The sequence below is a fragment of the Festucalex cinctus genome, chromosome 5 (assembly GCF_051991245.1).
Source record: "Festucalex cinctus isolate MCC-2025b chromosome 5, RoL_Fcin_1.0, whole genome shotgun sequence".
Taxonomy (NCBI): Eukaryota; Metazoa; Chordata; class Actinopteri; order Syngnathiformes; family Syngnathidae; genus Festucalex; species Festucalex cinctus.
Window position 1 is genome coordinate 3,897,140 of NC_135415.1, and position 16,690 is coordinate 3,913,829.

A 16,690-nucleotide genomic window follows, 5' to 3' on the forward strand; every position below is an offset into this window, starting at 1 on the left:
ACCTGTCTGGTCGTTATGTATTAGCATAGGTAGAAACTTCTCTAATCGTCTCGCCATTATTGAAGTAAATAATCTGTAATCAATATTAAGAACCGATATTGGCCTATATGATGCACATTCCCTCTTATCTCTTCCCTCTTTTGGTATAGCCGAGATTACCGCCTCTCTCCAACTAGGTGGTGTTTGTGCTTTTTTCAAAGTCCAGTTCATTGTACGAAGCAAAATAGGAGTTAGCACATCACTAAATTATCTATACCAGTCTGCTCCGTAGCCATCCAAACCTGGGGACTTGCCCAATTTCAGTCTATTGATTGCCATTTTCAGCTCGCCTTCTGTTATGTCATCCGTCATCACTTTGTTCTGTTCTTCAGTCAAGGTAGGCAACCTTAGAGAGTCCAGAAATGTATCAATTTGTATTTCACTACCACCTGGAACTCTAGCGTACAAAGTTTTGTAGAATGCTTCAAAGGCATCTTGTATTTCGCTCAATTTATATTTAATCTGTTTCGTCCTTGGGTCCCTTATTTGATGAATAGTATTTTCTGCTGTTTTTTTCCTTAACTTCCATGCTAATATTTTCATAGATTTAGACCCACCGTCGTAATATCGTTGTTTTAAGAACATCAATTTTTTTTGTATGTCCTGTGTGGCCAAATTGTCAAGTTCGTTTCTGATCACTTTAATTTCCTGTAGAACATTCTGTATAGGGTTTACCTTGTGTTGTGTTTCTAATTCCTTCAATTTATTTTGCAATTCTAGGAGTGTTTTATTTCTCTCTTTTTTTTTGTAAGAAGATATTGCTATGATTTTCCCCCTCAAAACAGCCTTCAAAGCATCCCACAAAATAGGGGGGTTAACCTCTCCATTATCATTAAGATCCATATAATGGTTTATTTCTTCCCTAATTTTCCTCTTAAATAAAGGATCATTAAGTAGGCTAGCATTAAATTTCCATGAGTTGCTCTTGGGCTGAAGGTTCAAATCAACAGATAAATATACAGGTGCATGATCACTTAAGTCCATTGTACCAATATCACTCGTAATTATCTTGTCTTTGTCTTTTCCAAATGTGAGGAAGTAATCAATTCTCGTATATAAGCAATGAGGGGCGGAGAAATGCGTGTAGTCCCTCCTATTAGGAAAAAACTCCCTCCAAATATCAATGAGACCCGCCTCCAGAAAAAGCTTATTCACCTTCTTGTACAATACCTTTGTGTCATAACTTTTACTGGAGGAAGAATCTAACCTTGGTTGTAAGTGTATATTCAGATCCCCCCCACAGATCAGCAGACCTTCCGTTTTCGTCACCATAATATTTGTAATTTTCAGAAAAAAATCAAAATTACTACCAGGTGGTGCATAGACATTTAGGAGAGTAATCGGACTGCCATTTATCATACCTCTTACCAACACAAATCTTCCTTCCTTATCTGCCATTTCGTATACTTTATCAAAGTTCAGCTTATTTGATATGAGGATTGCTACTCCTCTTCTGTGGCCTGATTTATAAGAGGAGAAAAACAGCTGATTAAATCCCATTCTTTTTAGCTTCAAATGTTCATCATCTTTTAAGTGGGTTTCCTGCAAATATATCACTTGGGCCTGTTCTCTTTTCATTTTAGTCAAAACTTTACTTCTTTTTACTGGGTTCAATAGCCCATTGACGTTGAATGAAACAAATTTTACTTCCCCATTGGTCATTTTTTGTGCATTAATAGCATGACAATAAATTTGGCAATGAAAAATAATATTTCAACTCCCTGAACAAACCAGAACTGTATAACATGATTAAACACAACAACAAAATATGGTGATCCCAAGGTAGGGGTCTTTAACAAATGACCCTGCACACAACTAGACTGAATTTCTAGCTGTGGGAGAAGGCACATCCTATCTACTAATTGAGGGCCTTCTCGGCAGCCTATAGGAGAATTAGAGAAAAAAAAATACGTATTGTAAGTCTCCCATAAATATATTCGGGGGAATAAAAGGACAGCTCAAGTCAGGCACAGGTTTTTTTTTTTGTTTTTTTTTAAATTTTTTATTATTTTATTTTTTTCCCCTACGTTCTCTGCTTACCGACATTTCCAACATGTTCGCCAATAATTGAGTCAAAGTTCTTCCTGACGGCTCTGTGGTTGTCTCCTGAAGCCTTGCAATCTCTCATTGATGCTCCGCTGTCGCTCTTCCACCGCTCCTCGTTGAGTCGCTCCACTCGTAACTTCCCAGGCTGTACGGGACAGCAGCTCTGTCAAGCTCTCCTTTGGTTTGACCACGTTGACGGGCAGCCCTCTCTCCTTCATGTCCCTCGTCGCCTCCTCCGCAGACTGATACAGCCGGGTCCCATCCTCGTAGAATACACGCAGCCTCGCCGGGAACGGTGTCTGGAAGCGGATCTTCTTCTGCTTCAATACTCGCTGCGCTTCAATGTAATCCTTGCGCTTTTCCAGGATCGCCGATGGATAATCATGATCAAAATAGATTGGCCTTCCGTTCCAACACATCCTTCCCTTTCCCCAAGCTTTACGTATTACGTCCTCTTTGGTCTTGTACCGAAGGAATTTGATGACTATGGATCGTGGCTTGTCACCGGACGTATCCGAGGGTCGCGGAACCGGTGCGCGGTGCGCCCTTTCAATATCCAGCGATGTTGTTAGGGGATCTCCAAAGTATCACGAAGCATTCTCTCCACAAAATCTGTCATTAACGACCCCTCGGCACCCTCGGGGACATTATAGATACGGAGGTTTTCTCTTATGGACCTCCCCTCTTGGTCGAGTAGCTTGTTCTCATGCTGGCTAATCACTTTTAGCAACTTGCCAAGCGTAGATTCCACCACCTGAACGCGATCGTCCATGACTTCAATGCAACTTTCCACTTCCGTAATTCTTTGGCTGACATTAGCCAGATCGCTTTTAATGTAATTTAATTGTTGTTTCACATCTTTACGAAAGTCGCGTATCTCGTCCAAGATTTTAGCGAGGCCCATGTCATCCGTCGCTCTAGTGCTAACATTAGCTTTAGCTTCCAGTGCCGGAGTGCATGCTTCGGTTTCAGGATCTTCTGCAGTGCCTTTCTTGCTTGCTTCCTTTCTCCCCATATTCGCCCCACTTTCTTAAGTAAGTTTAATCGAGTTTCTTTCTTCCTTGACTGGTTATGGGGCGAAATCAGTTGTTTCTCAGGGGAGCTATCGCTCAAGGCAGCCATACTTGCCGATGACGTCTCCGGAATCTTAAATGTGATTTTTAGTAGATTTATTTTGATATAAACCGTAATAACGACGTTTGAAAGTATGTCACACAGAAGTGATGTCATTAGATGACATTGCGCTCATGTTTTTTAAATATTGCGCACAAGTAATACACATTTAAAAAAAAAAAATAATACTAATACTGAAACTAACTGAACTAAAACTAAGCATTTTTAAAATAACTAAACAAATAAAAACTAACAGAATCACCCTGAAAGCTAATAAAAACGAAATAAACTGAAAAATTCCAAAACTATAATAATCCTACTGCCATATTACAAATACATTTTATATACTGTAGCATTTTTCTAAATATGCAAAGGCACAAATAAATTATTTGTGGAATTTTTAGGACTAAACACATTTTCTCTTCATAACATTATGTGGCCCTTGCGTCCTTCTGATTTTCTGTAGATGTGGCCCTCAAATGAAAGACTTTGTACACCCCTGATTTAGGCTCTTTGGGCAAGCAGAAAATATCCAGGGATTTACAATTTCAATGAATGAGTCACATCAGTTATAGGCAAAGGTAGGGGAATCTGTCCATAGAACAACAATCCAACAACCGAGTACTGCACAAACCTGTCCTGTATGGAAAGGTGGCAAGAAGAAAGCCATTTATAAAAGCGAGCCACAAGAAGCCACGTCTGCAGTTTGCCAGGAGCCATGTAGGACTGCTGACGAGTGGAACAAGGTGCTCTGGTCAGATGAGGCCAAAATGGAACTTTTTTTTGCCTACATGAGCGGACCGAGACCACCTCAAAACGTGGGTCTCGGTCCGCTTGTTTGGTCCGCTTCGGTTCGCTTCGCAGTCTGAATACATACCACGGCTGATCTGCTTTTTTTTCTTTTTGTATCGCTCAGTTGTATGCTTCAATTTTTATGTAAGCTTCATTTGTTGATAAATAAATAAATAAATCCATCCATCCATCCATCTTCTTGACCGCTTATTCCTCACAAGGGGTACTGGCGCCTATCTCAGCTGGTTCTGGGCAGTAGGCGGGGGACACCCTGGATTGTTTGCCAGCCAATCGCAGGGCACACAGAGACGAACAACCATCCACACTCACAAGCACACCTAGGGACAATTCGGAGCGGCCAATTAACCTGCCATGCATGTCTTTGGAATGTGGGAGGAGACCGGAGTACCCGGAGAAGACCCACGCAGGCACGGGGAGAACATGCAAACTCCACCCAGGAATGGCCGAAGCCTGGACTCGAACCGGAGTCCTCAGAACTGGGAGGCGACGTGCTAACCAGTCATCACCGTGCCGCCCTAAATAAATAAATAAATAAATAAATAAATCATAATCATGCGTATTCTGTTTAGCTGTCAGCATGTTGTGGTGGGGGCGGGGCACGCGAAGCGTAACGTCTCCTCCGGTTATTGCACGCAATCGACTACGCCGTTCCAAAATTAGAAACAGCGTCGCTGGACATCCGTTGAATGGGCTTCCATTGTCGCTCGCAAATATCTTGCATCTAATAACGCCGCAAGTATGCAGAGCAATGCAGCACGTCGGAATGTGACGTTGTCCTCTCTTTCTGGTTTCGTTACGCGTTCAGCCCTCGTCATTTTTGTCCAATGGGAGCGCAGATCGTCACGCGGGTCAACGTGATTGCGCAATATAGTCCACTTGCAAAAAGCTTTTGATCCGGACCAAACAAGCGGATTAAAAGACTTTTCTGGTCTGAATACACCTTTAGTTTTCAAATTGTTTTAACTCTGTTGCCACAGCTGTCAAATTGCTGTTGTACTTTTAATTCCAGAATGTGAAGCATTTTGAGTTACGTTGTGTATGAATTGCGTTATGAATCAGTGAGTCTATTTTTTTATTTTTACAACCCCCTAGGTACTCCCTAGGTATTCATTTTGTGTTATTAATTTTTGTTTTACCTTCTTTATTGGATGACTGATTTTTATTCCATGTACGGCACTTTGTGTACAACAATGGTTGTGAGTAGGTACTCGTACCTATTTAAACAATATAAACATTTTTTGTTTCTTATTAACTCTTTTACTGCCACACGTTATCAAAAAACAACCCCAAATGCCAGCGGATTTCGAGCATTTTAACTCATTTTTCAAAACAAACAGAATATTGTGTTCTTTTGCTACATATACAACATGGAAGATCGCATTCCATTATTTCATTAGAAAAAAAGTATGTTTCTGCCTTATTCCGTTCTTTAGTAATCACCTTTTCAAAATAGGTCATTTGAGTGACATTGAGCGAAAATTGAAAAGAAAACATACATTTTTTCCACAACAGTGACTTTGATACTAATATTTTTTGTTCAGTGACATTCCGTCAAATTAGGTTTAACGTTACAAAGGCTTTGATCATTCACGTCAGCCTTGAAAACGTTCTATTTCATCAGATTGCGTCATGTTTCATTGTAATTCGCAGCTCTAGTTAGGGCCCGAGCAGCTACTGCTGCGAGGTTAAATAAACTTGAGTTGAGTTTAGAATTCCATACACCGGCAGCCCATTGAAAAGAGATACAATGCTGCCACCTGCTGGCCATAGTTAGTGGGTGTTTTGGATTTCACAACTCTACACTTGGACCTTGCACTGACCACTGATATATTAAAATAAATAAATACATAAATAAATAAAGTGGTTGACGTCACTAAACGTTTATGGCGGCATGCATCTTGATTTTACTAAACGTTCTTAAATGTTTTTGGCAGTCAAAGAGTTAAGCCCCCTTGTATAATAACCCCACCGTCCCCCTTGATTTGTGATCTTTATTTATTTATTCATGTATCTATTTACTTCCATCCATCCATTTTCTTGTCCGCTTATTCCTCACAAGGGTCGCGGGGGGTGCTGGCGCCTATCTCAGCTGGCTCTGGGCAGCAGGCAGAGGACACCCTGGACTGGTTGCCAGCCAATCGCAGGGCACACAGAGACCAACAACCATCCACACTCACAAACACACCTACAGACAATTTTTTGGAGCACCCAATTAACCTGCCATGCATGTCTTTGGACTGTGGGAGGAGACCGGAGTACCCGGAGAAGACCCACGCGGGCATGGGGAGAACATGCAAACTCCACCCAGGAAGGCCGGAGCCTGTACTCGAACCGGAGTCCTCAGAACTGGGAGGTGGACGTGCTAACCACTCAATCACTGTGCCGCCTATCTATTTACTTATTTAATTATTTATTACTCCCCACCTCCCCAAAAAAAGATCCCTACTTCATCTTTATAATCAAGCACACAAAACTACCATATAGCAAATTGTCAAATGTTTAGTATATGCATTGAGTTTTTTCAGAAGTATAGTTTTGCAAGTTGGAAACCTCTGAAGACAAATAGTAACAGTCGTGTTCATTTGATATTCCTTTTTTTTTTTTCCCCTCAATGAATTCAGCAGGGGTCTCTAAGCTCAGAGAAAGAGTTATCACAATACTTCTCAGCGGATCTTGCCAGCCACCAACTCCTGACGAAATCGCTGGGCTCAAGTACAGATGAGGCACACCAACAAAGTGCCAACATCTCCACTGATGATGTTGCATCACGGCCTCCAGGTAAAATGGGTAAAAACGCCACCCCCATTTTTTACTTTTAATGATACTTTTTAGTAAATGTATTATTCAGTAGATTGCAGACTTAAAAAATGTAACGGAAGTCCTTAAATTCAGATCATTCAAAATTTCCATTTCAGTCCTGAATTGTGAAAATATCTCATTTAAAGATGTGGTGGAAAACAGCCATATCCACCTTATTCCTGGCACCTCATGAGCCTTTGCATGAATTATGGGCATGACTTCCGGAACCGGTGTTTTGTTCTCATGGTAACTGTTTTCAGGAGTCCATTTTCTATGAGAGTTACAAACTTAATGCTGTGTCTGAATGTTCACCCTCCTCCCTATACTCTATCAGGGCTGTCAACATTTGACCAAACCTTGGAGTGAGACATCGGTTGGTCCCCAGTCAGGTGGGCGGGGTTATAGTGTCGGTACCAGATGTGATGGGGATGCACAGATTGCATCGGGGTCCTTCGGTGACCTGCACGCCAGCCGATGATGTCATGCTACAGGATATAAGCGGCAATATTTTGTGGCTTTGGGAATCAAATTGTGGTTACTGATTATTCAGAAGTGCATACCGTCAGCCCAACGCTCAACTCAACTCAACTCTAATTTATTTATATAGCGCTTTCAAACAGCCTGAACTGTCACAAAGCGCTTTCCAGAACACAAAAAAAAACAAACATAACATAAAACATTAACACCAATACAATAGAAATCAACATTCTTCCATCTCTACATACGCCTTGATGTTTGAAGCAGTTTTTAGATGAAAGAGGACAGAATTTGATTACTCAACAATTAGTTAATTGTCAAATTAATTTACAATTATTTTGTTACTCCATTAATGGTTTGAATACCTTGTTTAATTTAAAATGATTAAAATCTTGCAACTTGCACATTTGCAAAAACCTGCTTTTATTTTGTAAATACAGCAATCAACATTTTTGCATCTGTAATGTTCCAACATGCTGCAGAACAAATTAGTAACTAGCAGTCTTATAAATGCTGTTTTATGCATCTGCCTAATAAAATACTCCACTCATAAGTTGTAACTACTAATTAATACCTCTTTCAAAGTGCCACCTTACTACATGTAAATTAATTAACTTAATTACATCTATTAGTTTCGATTACCAGTGTTTTAAGTGGAAAAAAAGAAGTGCCAGTGCGCCCCAAATTCCACGATGGTTTACATTTCACAGTGATTGCTTTTTCTTGTGTTTTGCTTTCATTTCTTTGTTGATGTTTCTGATAACTGGTTCTGATGATGTAGACCAATCTTTGAGTAGCACTCGGAATAAAAGAAAAAAAACTAAATAAAACAGACAATAAAAGCATCCATCCATCCATCCATCTTCTTCCGCTTATCCGAGGTCGGGTCGCGGGGGCAGCAGCTTTAGGAGGGAAACCCAGACCTCCCTCTCCCCAGCCACTTCAACCAGCTCCTCCGGCAGGATCCCAAGGCGTTCCCAGGCCATCCAAGAAACAGTCTCTCCAGCGTGTCCTGGGTCGTCTCCGGGGCCTCCCGCCGGCGGGAAATGCCCGGAACACCTCTCCAGGGAGGCGTCCAGGAGGCATCCGAACCACATGCCCGAGCCACCTCAGCTGGCTCCTCTCAACGCGGAGGAGCAGCGGCTCGACTCTTGAGTCCCTCCCGGATGACCGAGCTTCTCACCCTATCTCTAATGCGGAGGAAACTCATTTCGGCCGCTTGTATCCGGGATCTCGTTCTTTCGGTCACGACCCACAGCTCGTGACCATAGGTGAGGGTTGGAACGTAGATCGACCGGTAAATCGAGAGCTTCGCCTTTTGGCTCAGCTCTTTCTTCACCACGACGGACCGATACAGCGTCCGCATCACTGCAGACGCTGCACCGATCCGCCTGTCGATCTCCCGTTCCATCCTGCCCTCACTCGTGAACAAGACCCCAAGATACTTAAACTCCTCCACTTGGGGCAGGATCTCATCCCCGACCCGGAGAGGACACGCCACCTTTTTCCCACTGAGGACCATGGTCTCGGATTTGGAGGTGCTGATCCTCATCCCAACCGCTTCACACTCGGCTGCGAACCGCTCCGGTCCCCCTTCTTAAAAAGTGGGACCACCACCCCGGTCTGCCAATCCAGAGGCACTGTCCCCGATGTCCACGCGATGTTGTAGAGGCGTGTCAACCACGACAGCCCCACAACATCCAGAGTCTTGAGGAACTCCGGGCGGATCTCATCCACCCCCGGGGCCCTGCCACCAAGGAGCTTTCCAACCACCTCAATGACTTCGATCCCAGAGATAGGAGAGCCCACCTCAGAGTCCCCAGACTCTGCTTCCTCAAAGGAAGACGTGTCGGTGGAATTGAGGAGGTCTTCGAAGTATTCCCTCCACCGATTCACTACGTTCCGAGTCGAGGTCAGCAGCACCCCATCGCCACTATACACTGTGTTAATGGTGCACTGCTTTCCTCTCCTGAGACGCCGGATGGTGGACCAGAATTTCCTCGAAGCCGTCCGGAAGTCGTTTTCCATGGCCTCACCGAACTCCTCCCATGTCCGAGTTTTTGCCTCAGCAACCGCCGAAGCCGTGTTCCGCTTAGCCATCTGGTACCTGTCAGCTGCCTCCGGAGTCCCACAAACCGAAAAGGCCCGATAGGACTCCTTTTTCAGCTTGACAGCATCCTTTACCGCTGGTGTCCACCAGCGGGTTCGAGGATTGCCGCCAGGCATCGACCACATTACGGCCACAGCTCCAATCGGCTGCCTCGACGATAGAGGCACGGAACGTGGCCCATTCGGACTCAATGTCCCCCGCCTCCCCCTGAACAAGGGAGAAGCCCTGCCGGAGGTGGGCATTGAAACTCTTTCTGACAGGGGATCCCGTCAGACGTTCCCAGCAAACCCTAACAATACGTTTGGGTCTTCCAGGTCGGACCGGCATCTTCCCCCACCATCGGAGCCAAGACACCACCAGGTGGTGATCAGTTGACAGCTCTGCCCCTCTCTTCATCCGAGTGTCCAAAACATGCGGCCGCAAATCCGATGACACGACTACAAAGTCGATCATCGAACCGCGGCCTAGGATGTTCTGGTGCCAAGTGCACATACCCTTATGTTTGAACATGGTGTTCGTTATGGATAATCCGTGACGAGCACAGAAGTCCTATAACAGAACACCGCTCGGGTTCCGATCGGGGGGGCCGTTCCTCCCAATCACGCCCCTCCAGGTCTCACTGTCATTGCCACGTGAGCATTGAAGTCCCCCAGCAGGACGAGGGAGTCCCCAGGGGGAGCGCTCTCCAACACACCCTCCTAGGACTCCAAAAAGGGTGAGTCCTCTGAACTGCTGTTTGGTGTATATGCACAAACAACAGTCAGGACACGTCCCCCCACCTGAAGGTGGAGGGAGGCTACCCTCTCGTCTACTGGGGTGAACCCCAACGTACAGGCGCCGAGCCGGGGGGCAATAAGTATGCCCACACCTGCTCTGCGCCTCTCACCGTGGGCAACTCCAGAGTGGAAGAGAGGCCAACCCCTCTCGAGAGGACTGTTACCAGAGCCCAAGCTGTGTGTGAGGTGAGTCCGACTATATCTAGTTGGAACTTCTCCGCCTCACACACCAGCTCGGGCTCCTTCTCTGCCAGAGAGGTGACATTCCATGTCCCGAGAGCCAGCTTCTGTAGATGGGGATTGGTCCGCCAAGGTCTCCGCCCTTGGCTGCCGCCCAGCCTGCTCTGCCCTTTGGCCCCACCCACCGGTGGTGAGCCAGTGGGAAGGAGGACCCACGTTGCCTTTTCGGGCTGTGCCCTGCCGGGCCCCATAGGTGCAGGCCCGGCCAGCAGGCGCTTGCCAACGAGCCCCGCTTCCAGGCATCCAGACAATAAAAGCAAACATCTCGAAAGTACTCAATATGTAAGAACCCGACAGTTTACATCGCTACTAATTATTATAAACACGGATAGCAGCTGGAATAAAAGATCTCTTAAAGTGCTCAGTTCTGCAGCTAACATGGAGAAGACGATCAGATCTATTGCTTCTTTGAGCAGAGTGTCTTATACCTTATGCAGCGGATGCCTCGTGTTGCTGAGGATGACCTGCACCTTTCTCCCCCAGCACCAAATCTGCATTTAGAACTTCTCCCACACTTATTTCATACTTATTAATACAAACGCACACCACACAGTGGTATTTTCGCTTCAGCATGAGCAGCCCATGTTAGCTTTGAGCCAGGGCAGTATGGCAGCATTTTCATTTCATTCTCTTAACTCAAGAGTTATTGTTGTAATGTACACATGCGTTCGGGTCGGCTAGCATCAGTTAGCATGTTTACAGCGGGGGACTTGAATGACGCACACTTCTCTCGTAATATATACATGACTACTGGAGTAATAGTGCGCTTGGTGATGTGATGAGCGCACAGACATCCATAGTATATGTAAGTCCACAGATGAGCGCGCTTTTAGGGATCATGTTTTTATCCTGTCCTGACTCCTGAAAGCCCTTATTCTTCACAACACAGTATGGCTAATTAAGTGTTTAACAATAAATCGGGTTATTAAGGTCGTTATTACCTTTTCTGTGGTTGAGTTGTGGGCGTTTTAATTGGAAGAAGTCGTGTCTGAGTTGTGTAACTCACATACACATACAACTGGATCGCGATACAGGCTCACTATCGCGAGATGCTGTGACTATCGCGAGACCGGTAGCGAGACTGGGAAAATCTAACATGGCGGCGTCCTGCTGCTAAAATAGAATTAGCTTTATATTTCTAATTTAACCCGAATTTAATGATTAGATAAATTCGATTTTTTTCTTTTCTAAGAAAGATCGGAAATATTATCCAGTGTGGACGACCTCGAACGCTTTATTGACGATTATTTTTATAGCTGCGCGATGGATGATCTGGCGGCTAGTCGTGATAATCCTTCGAAAAAAAGGAAAAATGACTCGTCAACAGACACGGACGATTTAGTAACCGCCGACGTATCGGTGAGTATGCTGGATTCCATAAATAAAAAACTTGACGTCCTCTGTCTTATCCGCGAGGACGTCAAAGAATTAAAGGCAAGTTTGGAATTCGTTAGCCAACAGGTAAGCGATCTCCAACGAGATAATTCCGAGCTACGCTCCTCTCTCGTCGCAGTCACAGCCGAGTTGGAGACGATTAAAAATGAAAATAAAATGCTAAAGGAAACGGTCTTAGATGTTCAATCCCGTAGTATGCGGGAAAATCTAATATTTTCAGGTATATCCGAAAATACCCCAGATAATCCAGAGGGCGAGATAAAAAAAATTTATGACATTATCGCTAAAGATCCCTCAGGAGACGGTAAATATCTCTTTTCACCGTGTACACCGGCTCGGAGCTCGTAAGGGCAATAAGCCCCGTCCTATTATTGCTAAGTTCGAACATTTTAAACATAAAGAATTGGTAAAAAGTAAAGGACGGGAGCTCAAAGGGACATCTTTCGGGATGAATGATCAATTCCCAAGAGAGATAAACGAGCGGCGAAAAGTACTGTTTCCTATAATGAAACAAAATAGACAGGAGGGCAAACGGACTTCGATGGTCGTTGATAAATTATATATCGACGGCCAGCTATTCCGAAACCCAACCTCGACCCCTTGGCTGTTCTAACTGATAATTGGTAGAGCCGAGTATTGTGTGATTATTTGACGTATGTATATGTATGTGTATGTATATGTGTATATATGTATATATATGTATATGTATGTATATGTGTATGTATATGTATGTATATGTATGGATAATGGGTTACGAAACTGAGAATATGAATTTCATGTATAGGCTATAATAATAATAATAATGATAATAATAATAATAATATAAAATATATTCTTAAAAAAATAAAAATAATAATAATAATAAAAATAATAATCTCGCTTAGGTCACTATTTACTGGTGTATTGTTATGTTGAATCCCCCACAGATTTCCTTCACACTCACTTCCCCCCTCGTTTCTTCACTATTATACTTATCTACTTGCTATCTCTCTCTTTATATAAATTATATAAATTGCCTAATTACTCTTTTGCTATCCTACAATATGTTAATATTAATAAGCAGCTTATATAGATGTATACATAAGACTGAGTCTATATTGCTCGTATGCAGAAATTAGTTCTGGTCTCCTGGAATGTGTGTGGCGCTCGCTCCCAGGCAAAAAGAATAAAAATTTTAGACCATCTCTCAAAATTTAAGGCAGATATTTGTCTCCTACAAGAAACCCACTTACAAAAATCAGAAGAAAAATTATTTATAGATAAAAATTTTAGTAAATTCCTGGCAAATCAACTTCAACGGAATCGGGAAAAATCTCTTATAACGGCTATTAAAGATATAAATGGTGAATGCACACAATCACCAAAAGAAATTAACCATATTTTTTATAACTATTATCGAAATCTATACTCAGAAATTAATAGACCTAACCCTGAACATATTGAGGTATTCCTAAATAGCTTAAATATACCTCAGTTATCTATTGAACATAAAGATATTCTAGATGCCCCGCTTACTATAGATGAGTTGTATCGTGCTTTAGACAGTATGCCTAATGGCAGAGCACCTGGTCCAGACGGCTATCCGGCTATATTTTTTAAACATTTCTGGTTAATGTTTGCTCCATTATTTCTAAGAGTAGTAACTGAAATTAAAAGTAGGGGTGATATACGTCAAGATATGAATATAGCAGCAATTAAACTTTTATTCAAGCCAGAAAAAGACCCCACCCTCACGTCAAGTTACCGACCGATATCACTAATTAATACCGATATTAAAATTATCGCTAAGGCCTTGGCATCTCGACTAGAGACAGTAATCTCGACAATTATTCATAGCGATCAAACAGGTTTTATTAAAGGTCGTCATTCTACTAATAATATTAGGAGGCTCTTTAACTTGATTAGTATGTCACAGCGGTATGATAAAAAGGCAGTTGTTATTTCGCTGGATGCAGAAAAAGCCTTCGATAAAGTTAACTGGTCCTTCCTCTTTGCTGTCTTAAATAAATTCGGCTTCGGGGAGTCATTCATTCAATGGGTCTCAATATTATATGATTCTCCTAAAGCTACAGTTACTACCAATGGGATTACATCACAGAGTTTTACTCTACAAAGGGGAACAAGACAAGGGTGCCCAATGTCTCCTTTATTATTTGCTATATTTATTGAGCCGCTTGCATTAGCTATACGTCAGGATAGACGGATCCAAGGAATCCACTCCGGGACAATAGAACATAAAATTAATCTATATGGCGATGATATACTACTCTATTTAGAAGAACCTGCTATCTCGCTAGGGGAAGCATTTAACTTAATAACTAAATTCTCTCACTTATCAGATTACTCTATTAACTGGACAAAATCAACATTATTACCTATCACAGAAAATTCATGGAATCCTACAAGTCAGGATCCACACTACTCCTTTCCTACAGGTAATTTAAAATACTTAGGTGTTAAAATTTCACCAAAGTTAACTGAATTAACTTCTTTAAATTTTTTACCATTATTGGACAGTATCCGTAGTGATCTGGAGCGCTGGAATAATCTTCCGATCTCTTTAATAGGACGGATAGCTACTATAAAAATGAAAGTTTTACCAAAGATTAATTATTTATTTTCAATGATTCCATTTAAACCTACGTCTAACTGGTTCCAATCGCTGGACTCTGCTATCATAAAATTCTATTGGAATAAAAAAAAAGCTAAAATTAGTCTATCTACTCTTCAGGAAAGTAAATCTAAAGGAGGTTTAGAGGCACCAAACTTTATGTACTATTATATAGCTAATCAACTACAATATCTTGTGCTATGGACACAACCCAACAGAGATACTAACTGTTGGTTGGAATTGGAGCAGAAGGATTGTAATAATCTTAGACTGTTAGATTTACTCTTTATTACAAAATCAATAAAACGACATAATTGTTTTAAAAACCCAATGATAGCCGCCACCCTGACTGCCTGGTGGAAGGCATTAGAAATTACAAACTCCCAATTGGCGCCCTGTGGGCTCTCTCCCATTTGGCATAACCCCGACTTTCAACTTAATAATCAGTCGTTCCATTTAAGCTTATGGGAGCAGAAAGGAATTACACACCTTCATCATCTTTTCTCAGATAATAAGTTTATATCGTATACAAACTTGGTCCAGAAATATGGAATAAAAACTGGAAATTTCTTACATTATCTGCAAGTTAAAAATATGGTTAAGAAACAAATCCCAACACTTCAGGATACGCTCCAACTGCCTGTCTTAGCTAAAGATATTAGAAAGCTTTCTCCAACAACAATAAAGAAAATATCAAAAATATATATGTTATTTTTATACACAAATAAAACGTATTTACCGACTTTAAAATGGGAAAAAGACTTGTCTATAGTTCCGGAACCAGACTTTTGGACCCAAATCTGTGAAAATGTATTTAAAATGACCAAACAGACAAATTTGCAACTTATCCAATATAAGATACTTCATAGAACATACAGTATATTACACAATATATGATGAAAAAAATGGGACTCTCTGACTCCGACATTTGTCTCCAGTGCTCACAAAACACTGCCGATACTTATCTTCATGCTTTATGGTCATGTACTCCAGTGCTGCATTTCTGGACTAAAATCTTGGAAAAGCTCGCTGATATATTAAACTGTAGGCTTCCTTTATCTCCAAGATTGTGTTTACTAGGTGACTTAACAATAACTGAGCTACCATGTAAACAATCCCAATCTATATTTATAGCCCTTACTATTGCTAAAAAAATAATCCTTGTCAATTGGAAAAATAAACAATCTCTAAATATCGACCACTGGTTAAACTTACTAATAAATTATATCTCAATGGAAAAAATCTCTGCCTTAAATAAAAATCAAGTATCAAGATTTAAACAAATATGGTCTATGTACATAGAATATTTTAATCTTAATTTGGCAACTTAATCCTGCCAAGATTCTGCCTGTTAACGAGAGCCACCACATCGTTACAACTTCTGTTTTCGCTGCTTCTGTATTTGGTATTTTGTATCTGATTGTTTTTATTTTTATATAGTCAGGAACCTAGTTGCTGCTAGTGGGCTCGAGCACACCACACTATACGACACTATACTCACTAACTCCTTAAGAGTTATTTCTAGTGGGCACTAAGCATCAACACTTGGTGTTACTGCATGCTAATTAGTCAATTTTCTCGACGCCGTCCCCCGTGGTCGGGCGGGGGTGGTTCTAACCCCCCCCCCCCCCCCCCCCCCCCCCCCCGTTGTCTGCTCGGTGGCGGTTGTTGTCTTGGCCGCAACCTGGGCCCCCTGTCGGGTGCGGTGTTGGGGTGCTTTCCCTGGTGCCCGGGGGGGCGCCGTCCCGGCGCGGTCCGCTGCTCCGTGCCCGGCGGCGCGGTTCGGGGCGGGTGGGCCTCTGGTGTGCCCCGTGGCTCCCTCTCCCCTCCCCCTTCCTCCCCCCCGTCGCCTCTCCCTCCTCGCCTCCTCCCGCCCATCCTCCTCTGCCTTCCGGTCCCTTTTCCCTTGTCGCCCTCCCTCCTCCTCCCCCCCTCCTGCCCTGCAGCCGCCCTTTCGCCTTCTTGTCGTCTTCCCCCCGCTTCCCCCTCCCCCCTTCCCTGTCTGCCCCCCGCCCCCTCCCCCTCCCTCTCCCTGGGCCTGGGGCTCCCTCCCCGGCCCGGGCGTCGGGCTCCGGGGGCCGGGCGGGGGTTTGAGGCCTGCCCCACTCCGGTAGAACTCCTGGCGCCCCGGGCGGGCTCCGGAGGCCGGTCCTATTGTGGTGCCAGATGGGTGGGGTGGGGGGCGGGTGGGGGTGGGGGGTGCTGGGGGACGGGCGTGCCACCTACACCCGCCGGGTTGGGTGAGGCCCCGCTGGTCGCTCCTCTTACTCA

General features: G+C 43.3%; 1 protein-coding gene across 18 annotated transcripts in view; it reads left to right on the top strand.

The window, feature by feature from the left end:
* Positions 1 to 16,690, top strand: part of pdzd2 (PDZ domain containing 2) — a 337,302-nt gene that overhangs the window by 144,441 nt on the left and 176,171 nt on the right. For 15 of the 18 annotated variants that reach the window (XR_013283667.1, XR_013283668.1, XM_077522502.1 and 12 more), the window contains one exon: positions 6,633 to 6,789. The exons of 1 other annotated variant lie outside the window; for it this stretch is intronic. Coding sequence is in view for 15 of the 17 variants with exons in the window: in XM_077522502.1 (XP_077378628.1) it covers positions 6,633 to 6,789 (157 nt within the window). In the remaining 2 variants the exon portion in view is untranslated. Of the gene's footprint in view, positions 1 to 6,632; positions 6,790 to 7,144; positions 7,374 to 16,690 lie in introns of those variants that run through there. 2 more of the 18 variants (XM_077522517.1, XM_077522506.1) reach the window with 2 other exon arrangements.